At 48.7% G+C, this 21,127-nt stretch overlaps 3 protein-coding genes across 4 annotated transcripts; 2 read left to right on the forward strand and 1 right to left on the reverse strand.

Annotated features, from left to right (window-relative positions):
• Positions 1 to 262: 262 nt before the first annotated feature.
• wbp2 (WW domain binding protein 2) lies at positions 263 to 8,779 on the forward strand. The gene is made up of 8 exons (XM_069707493.1): positions 263 to 476; positions 1,492 to 1,600; positions 1,748 to 1,883; positions 2,936 to 3,028; positions 3,124 to 3,270; positions 3,379 to 3,501; positions 5,044 to 5,120; positions 7,481 to 8,779. The coding sequence occupies exons 1-8, from the start codon at positions 418 to 420 to the stop codon at positions 7,526 to 7,528; spliced, it is 792 nt and encodes a 263-aa protein (XP_069563594.1). The 5' UTR covers positions 263 to 417; the 3' UTR covers positions 7,529 to 8,779.
• Positions 8,780 to 8,876: 97 nt separating this feature from the next.
• Positions 8,877 to 15,918, reverse strand: trim65 (tripartite motif containing 65). Of its 2 annotated transcripts, none has more exons than XM_069707489.1 (8): positions 15,724 to 15,918; positions 14,887 to 15,333; positions 14,704 to 14,799; positions 13,586 to 13,816; positions 12,682 to 12,850; positions 12,508 to 12,597; positions 12,174 to 12,391; positions 8,877 to 11,431 (listed from the first exon to the last, which is right to left on the reverse strand). In XM_069707489.1, exons 1-8 carry the CDS (start codon positions 15,901 to 15,903, stop codon positions 11,123 to 11,125), a joined length of 1,740 nt encoding a protein of 579 aa, XP_069563590.1. In that variant the 5' UTR covers positions 15,904 to 15,918; the 3' UTR covers positions 8,877 to 11,122. The 2 variants fall into 2 exon arrangements, with proteins under 2 accessions (XP_069563590.1, XP_069563591.1); XM_069707490.1 differs by having other exon boundaries at positions 15,453 to 15,797.
• Positions 15,919 to 16,127: 209 nt separating this feature from the next.
• On the forward strand, positions 16,128 to 20,924 carry mrpl38 (mitochondrial ribosomal protein L38). The gene is made up of 9 exons (XM_069707491.1): positions 16,128 to 16,247; positions 16,999 to 17,187; positions 18,353 to 18,484; positions 18,584 to 18,786; positions 18,866 to 18,938; positions 19,038 to 19,083; positions 19,977 to 20,135; positions 20,440 to 20,576; positions 20,678 to 20,924. The coding sequence occupies exons 1-9, from the start codon at positions 16,163 to 16,165 to the stop codon at positions 20,812 to 20,814; spliced, it is 1,161 nt and encodes a 386-aa protein (XP_069563592.1). The 5' UTR covers positions 16,128 to 16,162; the 3' UTR covers positions 20,815 to 20,924.
• The last annotated feature ends 203 nt before the right edge of the window (positions 20,925 to 21,127 follow it).

Here is a 21,127-nt window from a genome sequence, read left to right on the forward strand (position 1 = left end):
GAAGTTCTTCACAAATGGGCATTGCACAACACAAAAACTACACTTTACATCAATGTCTTTCTTAAATATTTCCTTAATATAGTTTTTGGCTGGATGGAATTTACGAAGGAGCTTAAAATAAAAATAAAAGGCTTTTCTTCTGCTTCACATCGTCCACAAAAATGATCCCGGTATGAAATCGTCTCATGTTGTTTGTCAGCGTGGCGGTTTTTTTTGTTTTTTTTGTTTTAGTGGCGCGTGACGTCACTCCGTGGGCGTTTCCTGCGCGTGGCGGAAGAGCAGGTGCAGCACCATCACAACAACCGTTACCGAGGAGAAGGCTGCTGAGGCCGCAGAAAGGGCCTTCACGTTCACCCTCCTACAGCAGCGGTTCATCGGTTTAACAGTCGTGAAGAAGAAGCGTCGAGGGCCGTCGACATGACTCTGAACAAGAACCACTCGGAGTCCGGCGGAGTCATCATCAACAACAGTGAAAGGTGACCGTTAGCGGCTGTTACCGGGGAGGCGGGGGGGGGGGGGGGGGCTAACGGTTACCGTTAACCGCACGCGGACAACTTACACGCAGTCCTCCGGTGGGGGAGGAACTCATTGAATAAATAGTGTGTGTGGTCCGGTGATGGAAGGACCCGACACACCGGGAGGACCGGGAAGTCGACGTTTATAACCGAGTTGAGACGCGCACGCGGCCGTCGCGCGGTAAAGTAACTCCATTGGAATTCCAACTTTTAGCATCTGCTAGCTCGTGCGGTCCCGTTCAGTGTGACGCGGCGGGAGACACGTCTCGTTTTGACTCGTATTTTATCGAGACGGAGCGACATGGTGTTATGACGTGTAAGCCGAATTGAAGAGTGGGTCCTCGCCAGTGCGGGGCGACACCAGACATCCGCCTAAACGCTCCCTGACGACCGGGGCGACACGAACTGTTCAAACCCTCTTGATCCTCACTGGGATATTCGCGTCGCGTTTTTCAGAACCGGGTTATATCGTCGCTTCGCAGACTTCCACACGTGCTCCGGTAAATACCGACGTGGTTTGAAACGTTGTGTTCAGTGAAATATATCGAGGATAAGACGTCGTTTGGTGTCAGCTGAGCTGCGTTGGCCTCCGGCCTCCTCCATCTGCACTCCGGCCCGTGACCGAGTCACCGGACTCTTCTGGGACACACCGCCGTAACAGTAAACCCATTAGAGATAACCCAGAACCAGGAGGACCCGTGTGAGCTCAATCCTTTTACTCCAGTACTGTTTAGTAACTGGACAGTTACACAAGAAACCAATTATCTCATTTTTAAGCTGTCAAGGCAAAAGATTGTGAAAGTGGGGCTTGAGCTATGTACTCCATCAACCAAATCACATTTGTAAAATGTAGACTTTTATTTTATGTAAATTGAAAATGTCACATTTGATCATTTGTGCTGCAAAAAAAACAAAACCAAAAATCTTGTTTTTGATGAAATAGTTCTCCTGTCTCGTGTCTTATTTCTGTCCCCAGTGTGTTGATGAACTATGATAACGTGGAGCTGGTGTTCTGTGATGCAGACAGTCTGCCTGAAGCCTTCAGGAAGAGCAAGAAGGGCAGCATCTACCTGACTCCATACAGGGTGAGTCCCCGTCTCTATGCAGCCGCAGCCCGGCGCTGACATAACACCGACATCAAGAAGTACGTTAAGCTCTAAGTCTTTGAGGTCAGTAGCGGAAAGGTGGGAATGCATCCTGAATTCACGTCGGATGTTGTTGTTTTCTCCCAGATGATCTTCGTGGCTAAAGGGCGCGATGCACTGCAGTCCTTCATGATGCCCTTCTACCTGATGAAGGGCTGCGAGGTCAAACAACCTGTTCTGGGGGCCAATTACATCAAGGGCACCGTCAACGCAGAGCCTGGAGGTAGGTGTGTGTGTGTGTGTGTGTGTGTGTGTGTGTGTGTGTGTGTGTGTGTGTGTGTGTGCGTGCGTGTAGTTTAGGGTTGCAACAGTCTGAGTTGTTCATGGTGTGTATCCGATTTGATTAAAATATTATTCTTAGTTACAATAACAAACAAAAGTTTGAAAAAAATCTTTGAATTTGAAGTTGATATAAAAACAACAATTAAAAAAAAACCCGAAATGCTTTAATGTAAAAACAGGATTTCACTGTTGTTGGTTGAGATGGAGGTCTTTTGAACTATTTTGTATCCAACTGCACCTAATTATCATTTTCATGAATGGATTCATCTGCTTAGTATTTTCTCAATAAACCGATTGATTGTTCTGAAAATAGCGAGAAATGCCGTCAGGAGTTCTCTAAACGATCACTTAAATAGTTGCTAATTTGCAAGCTGCAGGACAGACTGACCCGTCTGTACCTGTAACTCACTCATACACTCACTTATGTCGTAGCATAGTTTATGATCGATGTTGAAATGTTTACACGTTGTTTTCGTCGGTGGTTAAAGTAATTTAAAGTCATATTTTCATCTGCGTGGTGGGATGACGCTCTCAAAGATGGACGGACATGTTTGGCAGCAACTTTGCGTCCACAACGTGGAACATCTCGCCGAAGATCTGGATCTGTTATTTGAGGAAACCCTTATGTCCATTTTCAAGATATCCAAAGTTATCCGACACTGCTGATAACAATGACTTTTTCTGGGGTGGAGACGGTGATATGATCGGTCTCGCTCTATTTTGCCTGTGTGTGTGTGTGTGTGTGTGTGTGTGTGTGTGTGTGTGTGTGTGTGTGTGTGTGTGTGTGTGTGTGTGTGGTGCCAGCTGCTGAGGCTGATGGACAGGGAGGCAGGCAGACAGGCGGACAGGCAGGCAGACAGGCGGACAGACAGGCAGGCTGACAGACAGGCAGGCAGGCAGGCAGGCAGCCATGTAGCAGGTACATGCGTGTCATTCAGGCTGAACATGCAGCACTCTGTGTCTGTCAGTAGCTCCATGTCACATCTCTTCCAGGTGGTTGGGAGGGCAATGCTACGTTCAAGCTCATCTTCTCTGCCGGAGGAGCCATCGAGTTTGGCCAGTACATGCTGCAGGTTGCGGCTCAGGGTACGACTACGAAACCATACCAACAAACCGGTGGAGTTCTTGTTACTTTACGGACATCTTAAGTGATTCTCCTCCCGTGTTTCTCCACATCTCAGCATCCAGAGGTCAACCTGTGACTACTGGCTTCGGTGGATGCCCCTACATGGCTAACGGGGCCTACGCTTACCCTCCTCCGCCTGCCAACGGGATGTACCCTGCAGGACCTCCACCCGGCTACTCCTACCCCAACCCTCCTCCTCCAGGTAGAGGCTGGATGGAATAAATGCCCCTGTTCCTGCACCAGCTTCACGTCGTCTCCTTGTGTTTCTTGCAGCCTGTGTAATTTTCAACTCTCTGCTCCTGCAATCCAGGTGTATTCTACCCCAATCCTCCAGCGTTCGACGCCTCCGCGGCCTACATACCTCCACCTCCTTACTCTGCTCCTCTGGGCCAGCAGCCCCCACATGTCCCGGACCTCCCGTCATCAGCAGCAGGTCAGTCGCTCAGACAAACGGGCTCTGACCGAGTCCAGCTCGGTGTGACGGAGTGTTCACGCCGGGTGTTAATAACACAAGATATAAAAAAAACTACAATCTAAAGAGGAAGCGATGGTTCTCAGGTGGTTTAGGATCAGAGCTGCTCTCAGATATTAGGACCACTATTACTTTTCAGATACTTTTAAATTATTAAATATTTGTTAACATTTTATTTATTTGATAAATATTTGATCATACACACATTGCACCTTCTTTTACTTCATTTTATTTTCAATCTGTAATCGTGCTGTAAACTTTCTGTTCACTTCAGCCGACCCGTGTTACAGTAAACATTTTGACTTGTTGCAGAAGGAAATGCACAAATGTAAATAAAACCATGAATGACAGCTTGATTCCATCAAAGTGAACAACCTTTTAAACAGTTGATCAAATATGTCCCCCCAAAAAAAAAAGCATCAATTTCCAGAGCTCATGGAGATGTTAAGAGACTGTTGCTCACAAATGAAGCGCAGCACAGTAACGTGAATGGAGCACGGCGGAGCAGAAACTTCTGAGTAAACATTTCAATATACGTCCCTTGATCAGCCTCACCACCCGAGTTCAACACGTCTTTGCGACCGCAGGTCTCGTGTGCGTTTCCCATTTTACCACGAACCTGAAACTTGAGCAGAAAGAACACGAACTCGTGTCGTGTTTTTTGGGGAACAGAAGAAAGTGTCGGGGATCTGAATCCAGTGAGCGGTCGGGGAGGTTGGGAGCTGAGAACTAAAGACGGTTTGACTCTGAGGGAGGAACTCACGACTCTTTAAAGAAAACCCACCTGGCTGCTCCTGACCTGACGCGCCTCCGTCGGCCTCGGACGGCGACCTTCTTAACCCTCCTGTTGTCTTCGGGTCAAAATGACCCGCAGCTGTGTTCAACCAAGTTCTATTTTATTTTCATATTTTTTGGGATCATTGGTGACGAGGAGGCTGTGAGGGTTTCTTTAAAGAATGATGACCAATGATCCCAAACAATATAAAACTATAGAAATAAAATAGAACTTGGTTGAACACAGCTGCGGGTCATTTTGACCCGAGGACAACAGGAGGGTTACACTATGAACGCCACTCAAACCACCTCGCCTTGTTTCATTGCCGTAGATTCTTCTGAAGCGTTTCAAGAGTCTCCGCGACTGATTTCCTGAGTATGACACAAAAATCTGATGCGCGCTTCCCGCTCGAAATTGCAGATGAACGTGTACCTCTCGCAAATAACCGGTGTGACGCCGACCCAGTTCGGAGGAGTTCCTCCTTCACAGCGCTGCACACAGAAGTGCACAGTGAAGCCTTCGTCGCTCACGGCGACGCCGCCTCCTCCGTTCCCGTTTCCCTCCTCGCTTTCACCAACGGTCAAACCCGCGTCTCCATTAGCTCCGCTTGTCTCGTATGTCTCGGGGTTCGCCGGCGAGGCTCATGTTTAATGAACACCTCCTCTCTCTCTCTCTCTCTCTCTCTCTCTCTCTCTCTCTCTCTCTCTCTCTCTCTCGCCCCGTCCCAGCGGAGGCCAAAGCAGCGGAGGCAGCAGCGAGTGCCGGCTGCGCCGCGCTGCCTCCCACACACGTGTACCTGCCGCAGGTAAGCAGCGACTCCGCCTCCGCACCGGCACGCTGATGATTTACCTCCGAACGGGCCGACGTGTCCGGTAACGGCTGGTTCGTGTCAGCCACCTGCAACACAGCAGTTTGACTCCAGTTGAGATTTCTCCACTTGTTTCTTCGGGGTTTTAATCGGTCTCTTTTCTGGATGTAGACTTGACTAACGAGAGCAGCGACAGCCTTCCTGCTTGCAGTAACGAGGTTTTTAGAGCAGTTTTATCGCCACAATGTTGAAACACGCGTCACTAGATCTGTGCCGCGTCATCAAGTCCGTTAGTTAGCTGATGAACAGAAAATAAATCAGCAACCGTTGTGATGATCCATCAGATTTCTTTTAAACTTTTGCTGGTTGCAGTTTCTCAGACATGAGGATTTGATGCTTTCTCTTTTCATTCGTGATGGTAAACTTGTTATGTTTGTGGTTTGCACATTTAGTCAGACATACAATTCTCCCCGGAGAGAAGAAACCGCTGACCGAAGCAGAATCCAGGGCAGTTATTTTACTAAACACCTTTTGGACTACTTTCATGACAATATTTATTTTAAAATGCTCTATCTGTTATGGTAAAACAAATAATCACCAAACATTGTTAAAACAAAGTTTATAGTGAAGCTATAGTGGCTTACTAATTACTATTGGGTTCCTAATGTTTTGGCTCCCCTTATTTAAATGAAATGGGTCAACAAACTACGAGGGAAGCTGAAGGCTCGGCCTCCCATTCTGAAAGTAACACCTCAGTCTGCAGAAAGTCCGCGTTTACACTTCATTTCACTTTCTCTCGTTTTCTGTACGGTGAGGCAGGTTCAGCCAATCACAGCGATGTGATGTCACGCATCCTGACAGCTTCACCGCATCAGCATCAGTAGATCATCTTGTTGTTCACACCTCGCTGTCAGCAGTCAGATTTGGCACCTCGTACCCAGTTGGTAGTAAAACACCTGTTCTTATGAAGTGCAGCGACGTGTGCAACTACGTACGTGCTATAAACTACGTACGTGCTTTAAACTACGTACGTGCTTTTAACTACGTACGTGCTGTAAACTACGTACGTGCTTTAAACTACGTACGTGCTTTAAACTACGTACGTGCTTTTAACTACGTACGTGCTGTAAACTACGTACGTGCTTTTAACTACGTACGTGCTTTAAACTACGTACGTGCTGTAAACTACGTACGTGCTTTTAACTACGTACGTGCTGTAAACTACGTACGTGCTGAAAACTACGTACGTGCTTTTAACTACGTACGTGCTTTTAACTACGTACGTGCTGTAAACTACGTACGTGCTTTTAACTACGTACGTGCTTTTAACTACGTACGTGCTGTAAACTACGTACGTGCTTTTAACTACGTACGTGCTTTAAACTACGTACGTGCTGTAAACTACGTACGTGCTTTTAACTACGTACGTGCTTTAAACTACGTACGTGCTGAAAACTACGTACGTGCTTTTAACTACGTACGTGCTTTAAACTACGTACGTGCTTTAACTACGTACGTGCTGTAAACTACCTCACGTGTCCTGCGTCTGTTTGCAGCGTCGTTGGTCCACGTCCTCTAAAATGGACACATTAGGGGCCGAAACAATATCGTGACATGATGTCCGGGTATTTTCTTGCGATAACGACATATTTGACGACATGATAAAATCCTGAATAAAATGTGGTTATTAAAGTGTCAGTTTGAATTGTCAGAATAAACATGACAGCACGCCTTCAAATAAACATCAAGTTTGAGGTCGACGTTCGTCCATTAATAAATGAGTTGTGAGCTTGTGTTGCTCTTTTGTTTGGTGGCGAGCCGCTCCGCTGCGTCGCCCTTCACGAAGCACAGAGTGTACCTGTCAATCAAACTGTGGCTTCCTGTCGGGCTGGCTGCTGGATGAGGTGCAGACGTTACGTCCTGCGGTTACGCTGACGACGTCATTACGTCAACGGCATCATTTGTTTTCTACTGAATAAAAAATGAATGTTCACATTAAGGTGTCGGAGGAAGCTGCAGCCGTTCCTGAACACAAACCGTTTCTTTTTCATAGCTGGACGGAAGAATCAGTGTTTATTATTGAGTTCGTTAAATAAACGTGTTAATTTCTGTGTAAAATAATAACAGCTGCAGATATTTAGGTTGGAGATGTGTTCACGTGATGAGGTCATTTCCTGTCGGTGCAGAACCGAATCGTTCAAACAGATTTGAATCAAAATTCAAGCAGCTGCAACACAAGTGAGTCCAGTTTGTCATCTGGTACGCACGGTTTAAAAGCAGGTACATCTCCGGCCTAACGAAGCTCCTCCTCCTCCTCCTGGAACAGTTGACAGATCGCTCCTCTCCTCTCCTTCCAGGACAAGCCTCCTCCCTACTCTCCTCCAGAGGACAAGAAGAACCAGTAGACCTGCTCGCCCTCTCCTCCATCTCCCTCTCCTCCATCCGACCGGATCACTTCGTCTCTCATTCCATTAACTGAGCATCAGGAGGGCCAAAGTATTCCTTCTTTTTTTAACATCCTCCTCCTCCTCCTCGTCTTCCTCATCTCCCCCCTTTTCTGTCCTCTGCTTTCCCGCCTGTTTACCTTTTTCTGAATGATTCCTATATCGTACTCATTCTCTTCAAAGCACCTTTTACTGGATGGAAAGCAGCGAAGTGGAAAGTCTTGGTAGCAATCTTTGAGATAGAAAAGATTGTTGACGGCATTACGGAGCTTTTTGGCTAAAACTTTGTAACCCGACGAGCTCTTTTCGTGTTTATTGCCTTGCGAGTGTCCCGAGAATCCCTAAACTTTAAAGCTCACCCATAATTTTCCATTACAGTCGATTCATCTCGACTCGATCTACTGATTCCTTCGCTAACCTGTCCAGAGGCGAGCCGAATGCAGTCTTTTATTTTTCTATGATTTGTGTGTACAGGCTTTTAATATGCAGACTTTTAAAGGGAGATATTTTTCTCAAGAACACTAAACCTTAGAGAAGAGATACCTTTTTTGTAAAGAGAGCGGGTGTCGGGGCGGCCCGCGACGCGTTTCAGTGGAAGAGCCCCGGCAGCGAGTCCCAGATCCTGGATTAGAGCAGAGGAGCGAGGGCGGCCCGGGCCCGGAGGGACCGACTGCCCGGAGGGATTATCTTTTATTATGCGCGAGAGCAGAGCAGTCGCCCTATGATGTCACTTCCTGTTTTGTCATGCTCCTGAACGTTCTAGAAAAATAAACCGCACGGTCACCGCCAGCCCGCCTCACCGTCCATCCGTCCACCATCGAAGCGTCAGAGGACGTGGTCTCTGCTTCTACTGCTGCAGTTTGAGGTCTGATCTGATCACCGCAGTATCTGAGCTTCTCTTCCTTCCTCTGTGGTCACTAATCTATATTCTGTATCTGTGGCACATCCGTGGCTGATTCTTTGCACTAGTGGAACGCTATGCATCGGGCTCCTGTTCGCTGTCATGGCTGTGTGTAAAATACCTCCACCCCCCCTCCCCCCCCAAAAAAAAAGAAAAAAGAAAGCTCTGTATTTATTCCAAACTAATTTATTCATGTAAAATAATTCATGTAAAATGGCTCAAGTAAGAAAAACAAAGCATGATGTCAAACTGATGCATGTATGCATTGGGAAGGATTTTATTAAATGGATCTTGATTCATGTGGAACAGAAGTGTCGGATTATTTCTACACCGAGTTTTGCCGTCACGCGTCGATGGGTTGAACCGTCCGCTTTGAACACGGCGTAGTGCATTTACATGTGACAAATCAGTCAGCAGGAGGGGTGTGTGTGTGTGTGTGTGTGTGTGTTTTTTACATAATGAGGCTAAAACAGCCTGAGATGTGTTTTCCCTGTCAGAGTCAGTCGTCCTCCTCGTTTACACTTTCCCACGATTTGTGCAAATCCAGAGCAGTTTCCCAAAAACTGCTGCACGATGTCCTGAGTCCCCCAACACCAAAAGTCACAACTGTTCTTTGTAAGTGCTCATGATCTTAAAAAAAAAAAGAATATCTGTTGAACCACGTGGAGCAGCAGACTTCCAGGAGCAGGTTTGAAACTTGGGCAGCCGGCCGTCTGATCAGATCCCGAGCCGATTAAACGCTCTTCCATTCTCAGTCGTGATGATGTCACGTCCACAACCGGTCTGATTCACGGACATCACTTACGGTGCAACAGGTGGAAGAACCGGGCCGAGCCTCATGAAATGGAGCCGTGGCTTACTGTCCCGTAAACACACAAGCTCATATCTCTCTGTGGATATCTGAGGAGCAGGGCGCTTCGATTTTTAGCTTTTAGCTACTTCAAGTTCAAAATATGTATTTCTTAAGCTCCAGCTGGGAGATTTCCCAGATGTGGCGTTTCATTCGCTCGCCTCCACCTGATTACAGCTCACGGCTTCGGTCTGATTCTAGTCCGGAAACCAACTAAGTTTACGTTCAGCTTTGTTCATCCGCTCTGAAGGGCGGACCAATCGGTGACCAGTGGGAGTGGCTAAGTGCGATGACTTTTAAGTTTTGTCACACATTATACAGTACACGGTGGTCAATGCTGATTGGTTGAAGGCTCCTCCGATAATTAAAACAAACTACCTCAAAGTGTACGACTGAATCAGTGGAGCACCAACATATCCACACAGTGAATTCAGGTCTGGTACCAGGCTGGCTTTCTGTAGCATTACAAAAACATCCATTCGTATTTGAGCTACTTGTTCTGCTGCTTTTGCCTTCTTACATGTTTACAGACGACATACCGAGTGAGTGTGGAATGAAAGATAATGCACACATCTCCAAATCTTAAACAATGCCAAGTGCATGGTTGTAGCGAGGATCAAAAAGAAACAACACCGGCATCAACGGATCCATAAACTGCAACAACAACAAAACAAAAAAAAAAAAAAATCCCACAATAAATTGTCGTGAGCGCAAGTGTTCAATTTGTTTTTGGCACAGGTAGAGTTTCATTAGTGTCCATCTGTATATTAGATTAAATAAAAGGAGGGATCGCTCACAAGCTCTGATCCTGAGATAAAGGAGCAGTGTGTAGGATTCACCTCTACAGTAGCTGCAAAACATGCCGTGTTTGGTTTGTCCCTTCTGTGCTTCCGTAGAAACACGTTCTGGCAACCAGGCGGCCGTGTGGAGGAGGACCAGCTCCGTGTCATTCCCTATTATTATTATTGACTGTATTATTAAGGGTCATTCTGAGGCAATGAAAACACCGTGGTTCTTAGTTTCCGGTAATTAAACATGAATGAAAACACAATTGTGAAAGTTATATTCGGTATCTGCCAACAGATCCTCCTGAATCCTACACACCGGCCCTTTAAGAGGAACGCTTATTTGTTTATTTCTTCTTAACTGCCAACGTGTGCCACTCACCCAAATCTGCATCTAGAGTACTTCATCCTCGTCCTGTGCTGCACAGCAACAAGACGGATAGACGGATTCGCTGCTGCACTCGCCTGCTCCTCAGTAAGTGACAACTGTGGAAATGAGAGCGTTTTGTTTTGCCAGGAAAGAACCCGTCGAGGTATCAGCAGCACTCGACCCAACACGTGTGGAGTCGTGTCGGGTCGGGTCGTCCGCCCGCGAGGTCAACCGGCCGAAGGAAGAGCTTCTCGTCTCGCGGCGGAACGGCAAAAACAATTCGCTGTCGTTGAAGCGCAGCGATGTGACGCGCCGGCTTGAGATCGGAAGCGGACGTCTCGTCTAAAATGAATTCGGTCGATACGGAGAAGATAAAACGGAACGAGGCAGAATGTAGTGTGAACTGGACGAGAGAGAGTTTCATCCATTTCCTTCGCTAAGTCGTCGTCGTGTGTTGAGGAAAGGTGTGAATTCGAGTGAAGTTCAACAGTCAGTTCTTCTGCTTAAAACCACGGAGGAGGGCAGTCGATGTAAAACGGGGAAGAAGAAGAAGAAGAAGAAGAAGAAAAAAAAGGTTTAAAAGAAAAAAAAGCTCCTAAAAGGTTTTGAGTGGGATCGTCCGCGTGGAGTCGGCTCGTAGTGAAGCGTCTCATGTGGAGCAGAGCGTGATGCTGACGCCCTCCCCGATCCAGCAGGCGGGGAACAGCTCCCGGTTGAAGGCGCAGTGGAAGGCGTGCAGCCTGGCCTGCCCTTCCCCGTAGTAGGTGAGCGTCCCCGCCTCGTAGTCCAGCAGCATGCCGATGCGTCGGTGCTGCGAGTGGCCGGTCAGCGTCTCCCGCCGGCCGTTGTGCCAGGCGCTGAGCTGATGCTCGTCCAGCTGCAGGCTCCACGACAGGTCGTTCATACCCACCATGCACCGCTTGCCCTTCTCCTTCCTGGGGATGGTCTCGTAGGTCACCTGAGGAGGAGGAGGAGGAGGAGGAGGAGGGGCACAGACGGAGGAAACGTGAGCGCTGAACGTCTTGCGATGCGTCCAACGGTGTTTTGACTGATTTCAACCTTCACATTCGAGGTCTGAATGCTCAGCTGACAAAATATTCTGTAGGATTTCGCCGAGTGCAGCAGAACTGCACAGAAAGTAGGAACGATTTACCTGTAAACGTCCCGGTGGTAACTGCTGGCTATAAAGCAGCTGTTTACTGAACAAAAACTGAACCTGACACTTGTTTTTTTGGTGTTTTTTTTAAAGTTTACTCTCGTCTGTAATTTTTGACACGTCTACAGCTGTGGAAGATCTCCGCCCCCCTCGCACAGTTCATTTATCGACCGCGGTGCAGAGCTCGACCCTCTTAACGCCCGCAGCAGCGATTCGAGCGATCCTGAGCCTGAACCCATGTGACCGGGTCGAGTCTGACGGTTCAGGTTGTGAATTACAAACCGGAATGTTCATATGTTGAATACCGAAGTTGGATTTTAAAACAACGTGTGCATTTTTTTTTTACAAATTTCTAAACAAGATTAAATTTGATTTATGACTGAGAGTGTGCCCTTTTTTTTTTTTTAACAGTTGTATTTTTGTACGGTCTATTTTTCTTTTCATTTTCTTTTTGTTGCTCTTCTAATTTCTTTCCCAACCTTTATTGTAACAGTTGGTCTCAGCTACTTTTCAGTGTTGTGTCTGATGAGCCTGCGGTGTTTACCCCGAGGTAGGCCCACGGCTTGGACACCTCCAGCTCCCAGTAGTGCTGTCCGTGGGCGAAGCGCTGGAAGCAGAGCACCTGCCAGGTGTGATCGAAGCGGGCTTCGTGTTCGGGGACGCGGCGGGGCCCGGAGGTCAGGTGCTCCGCCCTCCGGTTCTCCTGCGACAGAAACAGGTGCCCGTTGGCTGTGCAAGGGTCAAAGGTCAGAGAGCACCGGTCTGCGAGGAGGAAGAAAGGAATCAGACGCACGGAAGCAGGAACTACAAACGCAACTTGAACGTACTTTAAGAGCATCGTAGGTCGTGAATTATAGAAAATGTCACGCGGGACTCACAAGCGGTGAGGCCCTCCTTCCCACCGGGGTGGCACGGAGCAGCGGGACTGGGAACCACAGCCAGGACCGGCCTCTTATCCTGCGGAGAACCTGGAGACCGACGACCGGCATGAGGACACGGAGCAGACACCGAGACAGAAACCCGTGAAGATCAACTCGTGGAGGGAAGCTCACCGTCTTTGTCCCGGCCCACCGCCGTGCTCACGGCCTTCTCCAGGTCCTCGGACACCAGCTTGGAGACGCGGGACAGGACGTCGGTGACGCCGTTCAGCCGGTCCTGCAGGTTCGGCGTCGCGTCCGTGGGGACGTCCTTGAAACGCGGGACCTCTACGTGCGTCGATTCCTGTGAAGACGGATGCATTTGAAGGACGGCGTGGATCGTTTGGCGGGAGCTTTATAAGAGCGTGAGGTTTGAAGGGTTCGATCGATCGGTGGCGCGACAGACAGGAAGTGAAGGAAGCTTTTAAATAATAATTCAATTTAGGGACATTTTCTGCAAAAGCTGCAGGTGTCCGTCAGCTGAGCGATGTATCGATTGAAGGACACGTTCAGAGACTTCAGAGACTTTTCCCGTTGCATGCGAACGGTGCAGGCGGGAGCTGAAACCTTTGTGAGTCCAACTTCGGTCACTTTGTCAACAACAGCAGCTGAGTGACACGTTTTCTAACGTCACCGTGGATCTGAAACAAAGAGCGCGGCGTTGAAATGTCTCCGGCAACGAAAGCAACGAGCCGGCGAGTGACATTTATTCTGTCCGAGACCAAACAACAGCTGCATCGGCTCGGGAGACAACCGGGCGGGGTTTCTTCGTCACAGTGCAACAGGACCGAGTCCCTGAACCTTTTGATCGCCCCTCATAAAAAAAAAGTGTTAAACTGTTTTACAGCACCGGTAACGATCTTGAGCCGTTTCATCTCCACGTCAACAAACTTTTAACCCTACTACCGCTCGAGCGTTAACACAAACTCCTCAACCTAAGAGAAGGAACCTCGACCTCCGCTCTCGGGTCACTTCAAACCTCACGGCAGCAGGTAAGAACCGAACGAGCTCCCGGTAGCGTCGGAGCAGAGCCACGAACCCGGATGAGATCGGTGTCAGACAGGTCGTGCAGCGCTGCGATCTGTCCCCGGCTCTCGCGCAGGATCAGCGAGCGCTCCTCCAGTTCGGCCAGCCGGCCCTCCGCCTCCGTGACGAAGGCCTCCTTCTGCTCCTCCAGAAACAGCTCGGCAGCCTCCTGCTTCTCCGCCAGGATCTTCAGCAGGGCGGAGAACTTGGCGTTCACCCAGGTCGAAGTCTGCTCCAGAGTCACCTGTCGGGAGGAAAACGCCCGTTTACACGTCGTCCCGTCTTCATCGTTGGACGCACGCTCGCGCGAAACGTGTCGAGCTGCAGCTTCGTCGGTTCGGGCCTCAACAACGGCGGTGGGAGAAGGATTCGGATCCTTTACTTATGTACAAGTAAGAATACAGCAGTGTGAGGAAAATACTCCATTACGAGTAAAAGTCAAGTACGAACAGGTTTCAGTAGCAAAATGTAGTTAAAGTGCGAAAGTAAACGTCCCGTTTTGGTCCGTCGGATATATTATTATATGTGACTTCATTCGATTATTAAGAGTGACGCATCGGTGTGTCAGCAGCATGTTTTGTTGGAGCCGGCTTGAACTTGTTTACCTCCAGTTTTATACACGTGAGGATTCGTCGCTGAGAAGGGAACGAAAAAAAAAAAGGTTTTCAGGTTTTGATCTTTTTCTCTCTGATTTTGGATCATCTGAACATTTATTGAATTGAACCCGTTTGAGAAGTTCAGGTGGAGCTGCTGCGTGTCAGAAAACACGTTCACACTGCTGCTGCCATCTTTCACAACATGTTGAGTTTTAAAAGCTTGTTATATTATAAACTTGGTCAAATCTTCATCTGTAAAGATGTCAAGTAAATAGAAGCAGAAAGTAGAAATACTGAAGTACGTTAAAAGGCGGAAAGTAAACGTTACTTCCCACCACCAGACGTGTCGGGAGAGATGCGACGTCTTCGTCTTCCCGTGTGTCCGCTCGGGACGACGACACGCTTTTGATTTGTGATTTATTCGGACAGCGAGTCGTACAAACGAGTCCGGAGAGACGCGAGCGGCCCTGAAGTCTCCTTCGAGGGAACCGTTTCCTTGGCGGTACTTTGACAGAAACTCCAACTGAGACTTTACCTTCGCCTGACTGATGTTCTCCGCCAAGTCGTTGATGCTTTTCTGCGTCTCCTCCGCGAGCTTCGCCACCTCCGTGCTCTTCCTCTCCAGCAGCAGCTGGAACCCAAAAACGCGTCAAATTGCGTCCGGGAGCTCGACGCCACTCAAAGTCGCGCGGCGCGACGTGGACGGCGTTGAACCTACCTCTTGGTTCTCCCTTTCCGCCTCCAGCATGACCTTCTCGTGGCCCGCGCACTCGGCGATGGCACATTCGCAGCACACGGACATCTTGTCCCGCTTGCAGTAATAAACCAGAGGCTTTTTATGACGATCGCAGAGCGGCGTGGCTCGGGCCCCGTCGCCTCCCCTCGCCGGCGGCTCTCTGCAGGAGGTGCCGCCGGCGGCCTCGGTCAGCACAGACAGGGACACGTTGCGTTTGAGGGCGGGCCGGGCGGAGAACTTTTCGCTGCAGATGGGGCACTGGGGGCCGATGTCAGACTGGCTCTTGGTGTCCCAGTGGGTGGTGATGCATTTTTTACAGAAGGTGTGACCGCAGGGGATCGTGACCGGGAAGAGGAAACGGTCCAGGCATATGATGCAGGTCAGGCTGTTGTTCTGAGACTCCATCTCTGAAGGAAGAGCAGACACCTCCTGTGGAAGAGAAAAAAACAACAAATACAAATCAGAAGTTGGTTATTACGTGATGCACTCGAAGATGACAGCGTCGTACCGACACGCCCTCTCTTATGAACGTCACTACCACCAAGTACCTTTCAAATTCGCCCCGGATTGTGTTTGTGTGTCAGTCATCAGCCTGAACAACAGCGGTGATGTTCATCACGTGAACCGAGCCAGGTGGAGGAGGAGGAGGTGGAGGAGGAGGAGGTGGTGGTGGTGGAGGAGGCTAACGTTAGCTCGCGTTAGCCCGCGTTCAATTCATCTCACGTTTAGCTCGCGCTTCTCCACCAGGTCAAAAATACCGGTCGGTGTATGTAAACAGGTGACGTCACGTCACACCGGAGCCCACGTACACGCACTCACCGTCTCACGGCACGAAGACATCACCGGATCCGCGCTCACCGCCTCGACAGACTCACTCGGGCTCAGCGTCTGAAAACGGAGCAGCGTCAGGTGGAGCTTCCCTGATGACGTCATACGCAATAAAAGGATGCCTTCACGTACCGTCGGGAAAGTGACCAACACAAAAGGACCGAAACCCATCACGTTGTGCCATTTGACAATTTGTATATAAGTTCACAACGTTGTCTTGTCTGATTTTATTTACGTACAAAAAAAAAAAAAAAAGTTCAGCTGAAATAAACGTGTTTTACTAGAACAGTGACGTTACTTCCTGTTTGTGACTATTATTGTCTTCCTGTTACAGCGGAACGGTATTTTAAAGCGCACGCGCTCGTTTGGCTCCTCTCGGCCACCGTATTATCTAAAAGAAGAAGAAGAACAAGAACAAAATCACTCCAAGATGGCGCTGCGTACGGTGTGTACGGCGGCGCTCCGAGCCGGGACAGGTCTCAGGGTCAACCGTGCGAGGACACTTGTCACAACAGGTATCGGACCGACATCACCGATTTAGTTGTTGTTTACGTTTAGACGTCTCGTGCTCGGGCTTCTTGCGATGTGCAGCGTGTTGTGTCCTCTGTGGTGACGTCACAAGCTTCAACACGCACACGTGACAGTCAGACGTGAACCAGCGTCATCGAAATCCAAGTCTTTATTTTATGAACAATGAATGTGATTTAAATGCTTCTTCGTTTTGTTGTTGTACTTAATATAAAAATCTCCATTTATTGCCCAAATATACAGCAGACCATAATATACAGCAGACCATAATATACAGCAGACCATAATATACAGCAGACCATAATATGCATCATCCTGATCAATACACACCCACTGTGATCACGTGGGAATATGTGTAGTAAATAATAGTCTGTGTGTTTATTTACAGGTCTGTTTTATTACATTTGAATTAGAAATAAAAAGCACGATATTTGTATTGCAGCTTTGCATTGTTTGTGTGTTCATCATTCGGCTGCTGTGACGACAGGATCTTATTTTAATCATATTAATCTCACTAGAGGAGAGATTTAATTTCTCTGCAGGTCGGTGGTGACGTGTGAAACGTGTCACGTGTCATCACCGGCCAAAAAACAACAACAACAACAACAACAACAACAACAACAACAACCAAAGTTTGAAATCGGCTGCACGTCCGACACCGTGTCACCTCTGGTTGTAATAATCACGATCACCGATGAGACACGTTACTGTGACTAACGGCCTGTTGTGACCCGACAGCGGCCCTCCGCCGGCGGGCCCGTCCTGCGGGTCCGATGCCCAACGAGGACATCGACGTCAGAAACGTGGAGACGTCAGAGAAGTATCGCAGCTACACGCGCTACTTCACACGAGCCGAGGAGGCCAACAAACAGCAGGTGTGGTGGAAGACGTACAGGAGCTACGTGGAGACGGCCGACCCCGAGCACGGTGAGGAGGAGGAGGGTGAGGAGGAGGAGGGTGAGGAGGAGGAGGGTGAGGAGGAGGGTGAGGAGCACGGTGAGGAGGAGCAGGGTGAGGAGCACGGTGAGGAGGAGCAGGGTGAGGAGCACGGTGAGGAGCACGGTGAGGAGGAGGAGGGTGAGGAGGAGCACGGTGAGGAGGGTGAGGAGGAGGGTGAGGAGCACAGTGAGGAGGAGGGTGAGGAGCACGGTGAGGAGGGTGAGGAGCACAGTGAGGAGCACGGTGAGGAGGGTGAGGAGGAGCATGGTGAGGAGGAGCACCGATGGGAAGCGTGACGTCACTCCCCGACCAACCCCGTTTTTTTTTTGTGTGACACCTGAACCCTCCACGAGGTCACAGCTTCAGGAAGCTCTGTTGTGTTTGAGTTGAAAACTTGGAAAAAAAATTAAAAAAATCTAAAGGTACTCAAGAGGGTGATTAATTAAAAAGCCCTTAATCAAGTATGGCTGTTTAATCATAGTAAAAACTCATGGGCTTGTTTCCTTATAGGTGTTTGGTCAGTGGTCACATGACCAGTGTGGACCAATGAACTGTCAGCCAGTACAAGGGGAGCAGGTAAAGACACATGATGGGAAACGTAATGTCACGGACCAGAAACATTTATACGGACCAGAAACATTTATACTGACCAGAAACATTTATACGGACCAGAAACATTTATACGGACCAGAAACATTTATACGGACCAGAAACATTTATACGGACCAGAAACATTTATACGGACCAGAAACATTTATACGGACCAGAAACATTTATACGGACCAGAAACATTTATACGGAGCCAGTTGTCCAAAGAGAAAAAAACAAGACACAAAGGCAGAGTTACAAAAATGGAGGCAAATCAAGTTCTCCATTCGGGTATTGCGTAGCTTTAAATGTCTAGATCCAAAATGATTCTCTTCGTAAGAGACTTTTCAACACGATCGATACCAAATGTCCTCAATCAATTAGTTTCCGTGGTTTCAGTTGGTATTGATTTTTTTTTTTTCAAGTTTTCAACCCAAACGGTTTGATGCCCAAACTGAAGAGCACCAGAGAGACAACAACTCACAGCCGCCGCCGCCGTCCACGCTGACCGTGTTTGACCGCGTCCTGTTTGACCGCGTCCTGTTTGACCGCGTCCTGTTTGCAGGTGCCGAGCGAGTGGACGTCGGGCTGCCGTACTACCGACCGCGCAGGACCAAAGAGGTGAGGGAGAGGAGGCAGGTGATGAAGGACAACAAGAAGAACGTGGAGCTGGAGAGGGCCTGTCGTCTGCGCACTTGTAAGAAGCCGCCAGTAAAAACTCTCTTCGGTTTGTGAGCGATGGTCCAGTGGGTTTGTGTCGGTGCCGTGAGGACACGTTGGTTCTTCTTCCCCCCAGTTAAGATCTCTCTGGATCGAGTGCAGGAGATCTGGGAGAAGAACAGCGGCCCGTTGGACGTGAAGAGGCTGGCCGACCACTACGGGGTCTTCAGAGATCTCTTCCCCATGGCGTATTTTCTGCCTCAGGTGACGCTCCTCATCGGCTACGGCCGGGACGCCAGCGCTCGAGTGCATTATGGGAATCGGCTGACGCCTACGGAAGTACGTGGGAGCATTTTGACTCTCTTTTGTCCGCTCGCGTCGCCCTCCTTCAGACATCTTTCTCTGCTCGTGTCTCCAGGCGGCGTCTGCGCCTCAGATCAGCTTCGAAGCAGAGGAGGGCTCGCTGTGGACCGTCCTGCTCACCTGTCCAGGTCAGCGTCAGCGTCCCCCGACCGTCGCAGTGACTCTCAGCGGCGATTCGACAAAAGCCGACGGTGGATTTACGTTTGTTGTGTCGTCTTTTTTTTCAGACGAGCATCTTGTGGACAACGAGGCCGAATACGTCCACTGGCTAGTGTAAGTCCTTCAGGTCAGCTTCAGGAACGACACACGTCGGCCCTGCTGCGTTTACATGGAGGTTTAAAAGGGGAAGTGAATAGTTCAATGGATCAGAAATACTCAGGTTACAAACATCAAATTCTGGTTGCCATCGGTTTACTTAGAAATAAAAAGGTTTTCTGCTCAAATTGAAGCTCCCTTTCATTAAAACTAGTCACTCCTCCTCTGTTCGAGCTTCACGCCTCAAAACAACGTTCCTGCAGTAGAAAATTCTCTCCGATTTATTTGTGTCACAACTATCCACCTTCTACAAGTCACCTGCACACGTTCACCTCGTCTTCAGCGAAAGACGACAACAAATTCAAAAATATTTACTTGGACTGCAGTTTATCGTTACTTTCCTATTTCCTGGATTAATCAGCTAAAATATGTGAAATATCAAAATATGAAGGACAATAATGGAGATGTAACACCTTCAAACGCCGTGTACGACCGAAACTCTGAAATCTCGACATTTTAAAAGCTGAAACCATCAACCGATGTCATTTTCTTTTCTTTTTTTAAAGAAATTTGATTACCAGTTAAATTAATAACAAAAGTAGAGTATTATTGTATGTTGTAAAATATGTTTGAAGGGGGGATGAAATCACTTCAAACGATATATTGTGAATCAGTTAAAGTGCCACTGCGAAGACGTGAAGCGTTTCGACTCCGATCACGTTCATTTGAAGTAATGCAGTCGGACACGGTCTCGTAGTTCTTGGAGAAAAAAATAAATCCTACGGAGTGACCAGAACAGTTGATTACAGGACAAACTCGCCGCAGTGTCTGTAAAACATTGAACGTGTACTCGGTCGCACTTGATGGTGGGAGTGTGTGACTGCAGCCGTGGATGTGCTGAAACTCTGCAGGGGAAACATACCGGGCGGAGCGGTGCGGGCCGGAGAGGAGCTGTGCCACTACCTGCCTCCCTTCCCCGCCAGAGGAACCGGTTTCCAACGCTACGTTTACGTCCTCTTCAAACAGGAAGGGCCCATCAGCTTCCGGCAAGACGTCCGGCCGTCGCCGTGGTGAGCAACACGCCCTCAGCTTAAAGTTTTATTGGAGGCTGAAAACGTTTTAGGAGCCACTGGTTGAATCTTGAACGGTGTGTTGCACATTTATGAAGCTGATCATCATGTTGTTGTTGTTTTACAAATTAGATATGAAATGGGAATTAGTGGATTTAATGCCAAGCAAAGCTAATAATCTCCTGTCTCCAATAATACAGACTTTTTACTGGACACATTAGAGCGGTTATGGTATGAAGTCATGTGTTAGCTGACGTTCGAATCAGCTCCAGATCCACTGAGCGTGTTCGCCTCGTCTCCGCAGCCACTCGCTGGCGGATCGCACGTTTAAGACGGTGGACTTCTACAGAAAGCACCAGGACAGCATGACGCCTGCAGGTCTGGCCTTCTTCCAGAGCCAGTGGGACGAGTCGGTCACCGACACCTTCCACAACACGCTCGGTGAGTCCCGCACAAACAGAAGCACACGATGCGTCGGAGAGGCGCGGCGGCGCCACGTTTTGCCTGTCGATGATAAAGAGCGTCCGCTCGTGTCCCCGCAGACATGAAGGAGCCGGTGTTCGAGTTCATCAGGCCTCCGGTGTACCACCCTCCACAGGTCAAATACCCGCACCGACAGCCGCTGCGCTACCTGGACAGATACCGAGACGGGAAGGAGCACACCTACGGGATCTACTGATGACCAGACAAACGCACAGTCCAGGAAATAGCAACAATCTCTCGCATATGTGGAATTATGTTCATCACTAAATGTTGTAATGGTTCAAATAAAGCATTTTTCAACTGTGATTACATTATGTTGACCTCTGTGAAGGAGCTTATATTTATCTAACAGTACCAAGGATTCATTAATAATCCAGCCAACATCAGTCTCACTTCCCAGAATAGTTAGGGAGGGGAGGAGGGGGGAGCGGGGAATTAATATATAAAGAAACATATCAAACTTTTGGCTCCAGCTGTTCTGCAACACTTCAGAACAAATGTGTTCTTGA

The sequence above is a fragment of the Brachyistius frenatus genome, unplaced genomic scaffold (assembly GCF_029030835.1).
Source record: "Brachyistius frenatus isolate BFR_SWC_R1_liver_20210118 unplaced genomic scaffold, ASM2903083v1 Contig_69, whole genome shotgun sequence".
Classification (NCBI taxonomy): domain Eukaryota; kingdom Metazoa; phylum Chordata; class Actinopteri; family Embiotocidae; genus Brachyistius; species Brachyistius frenatus.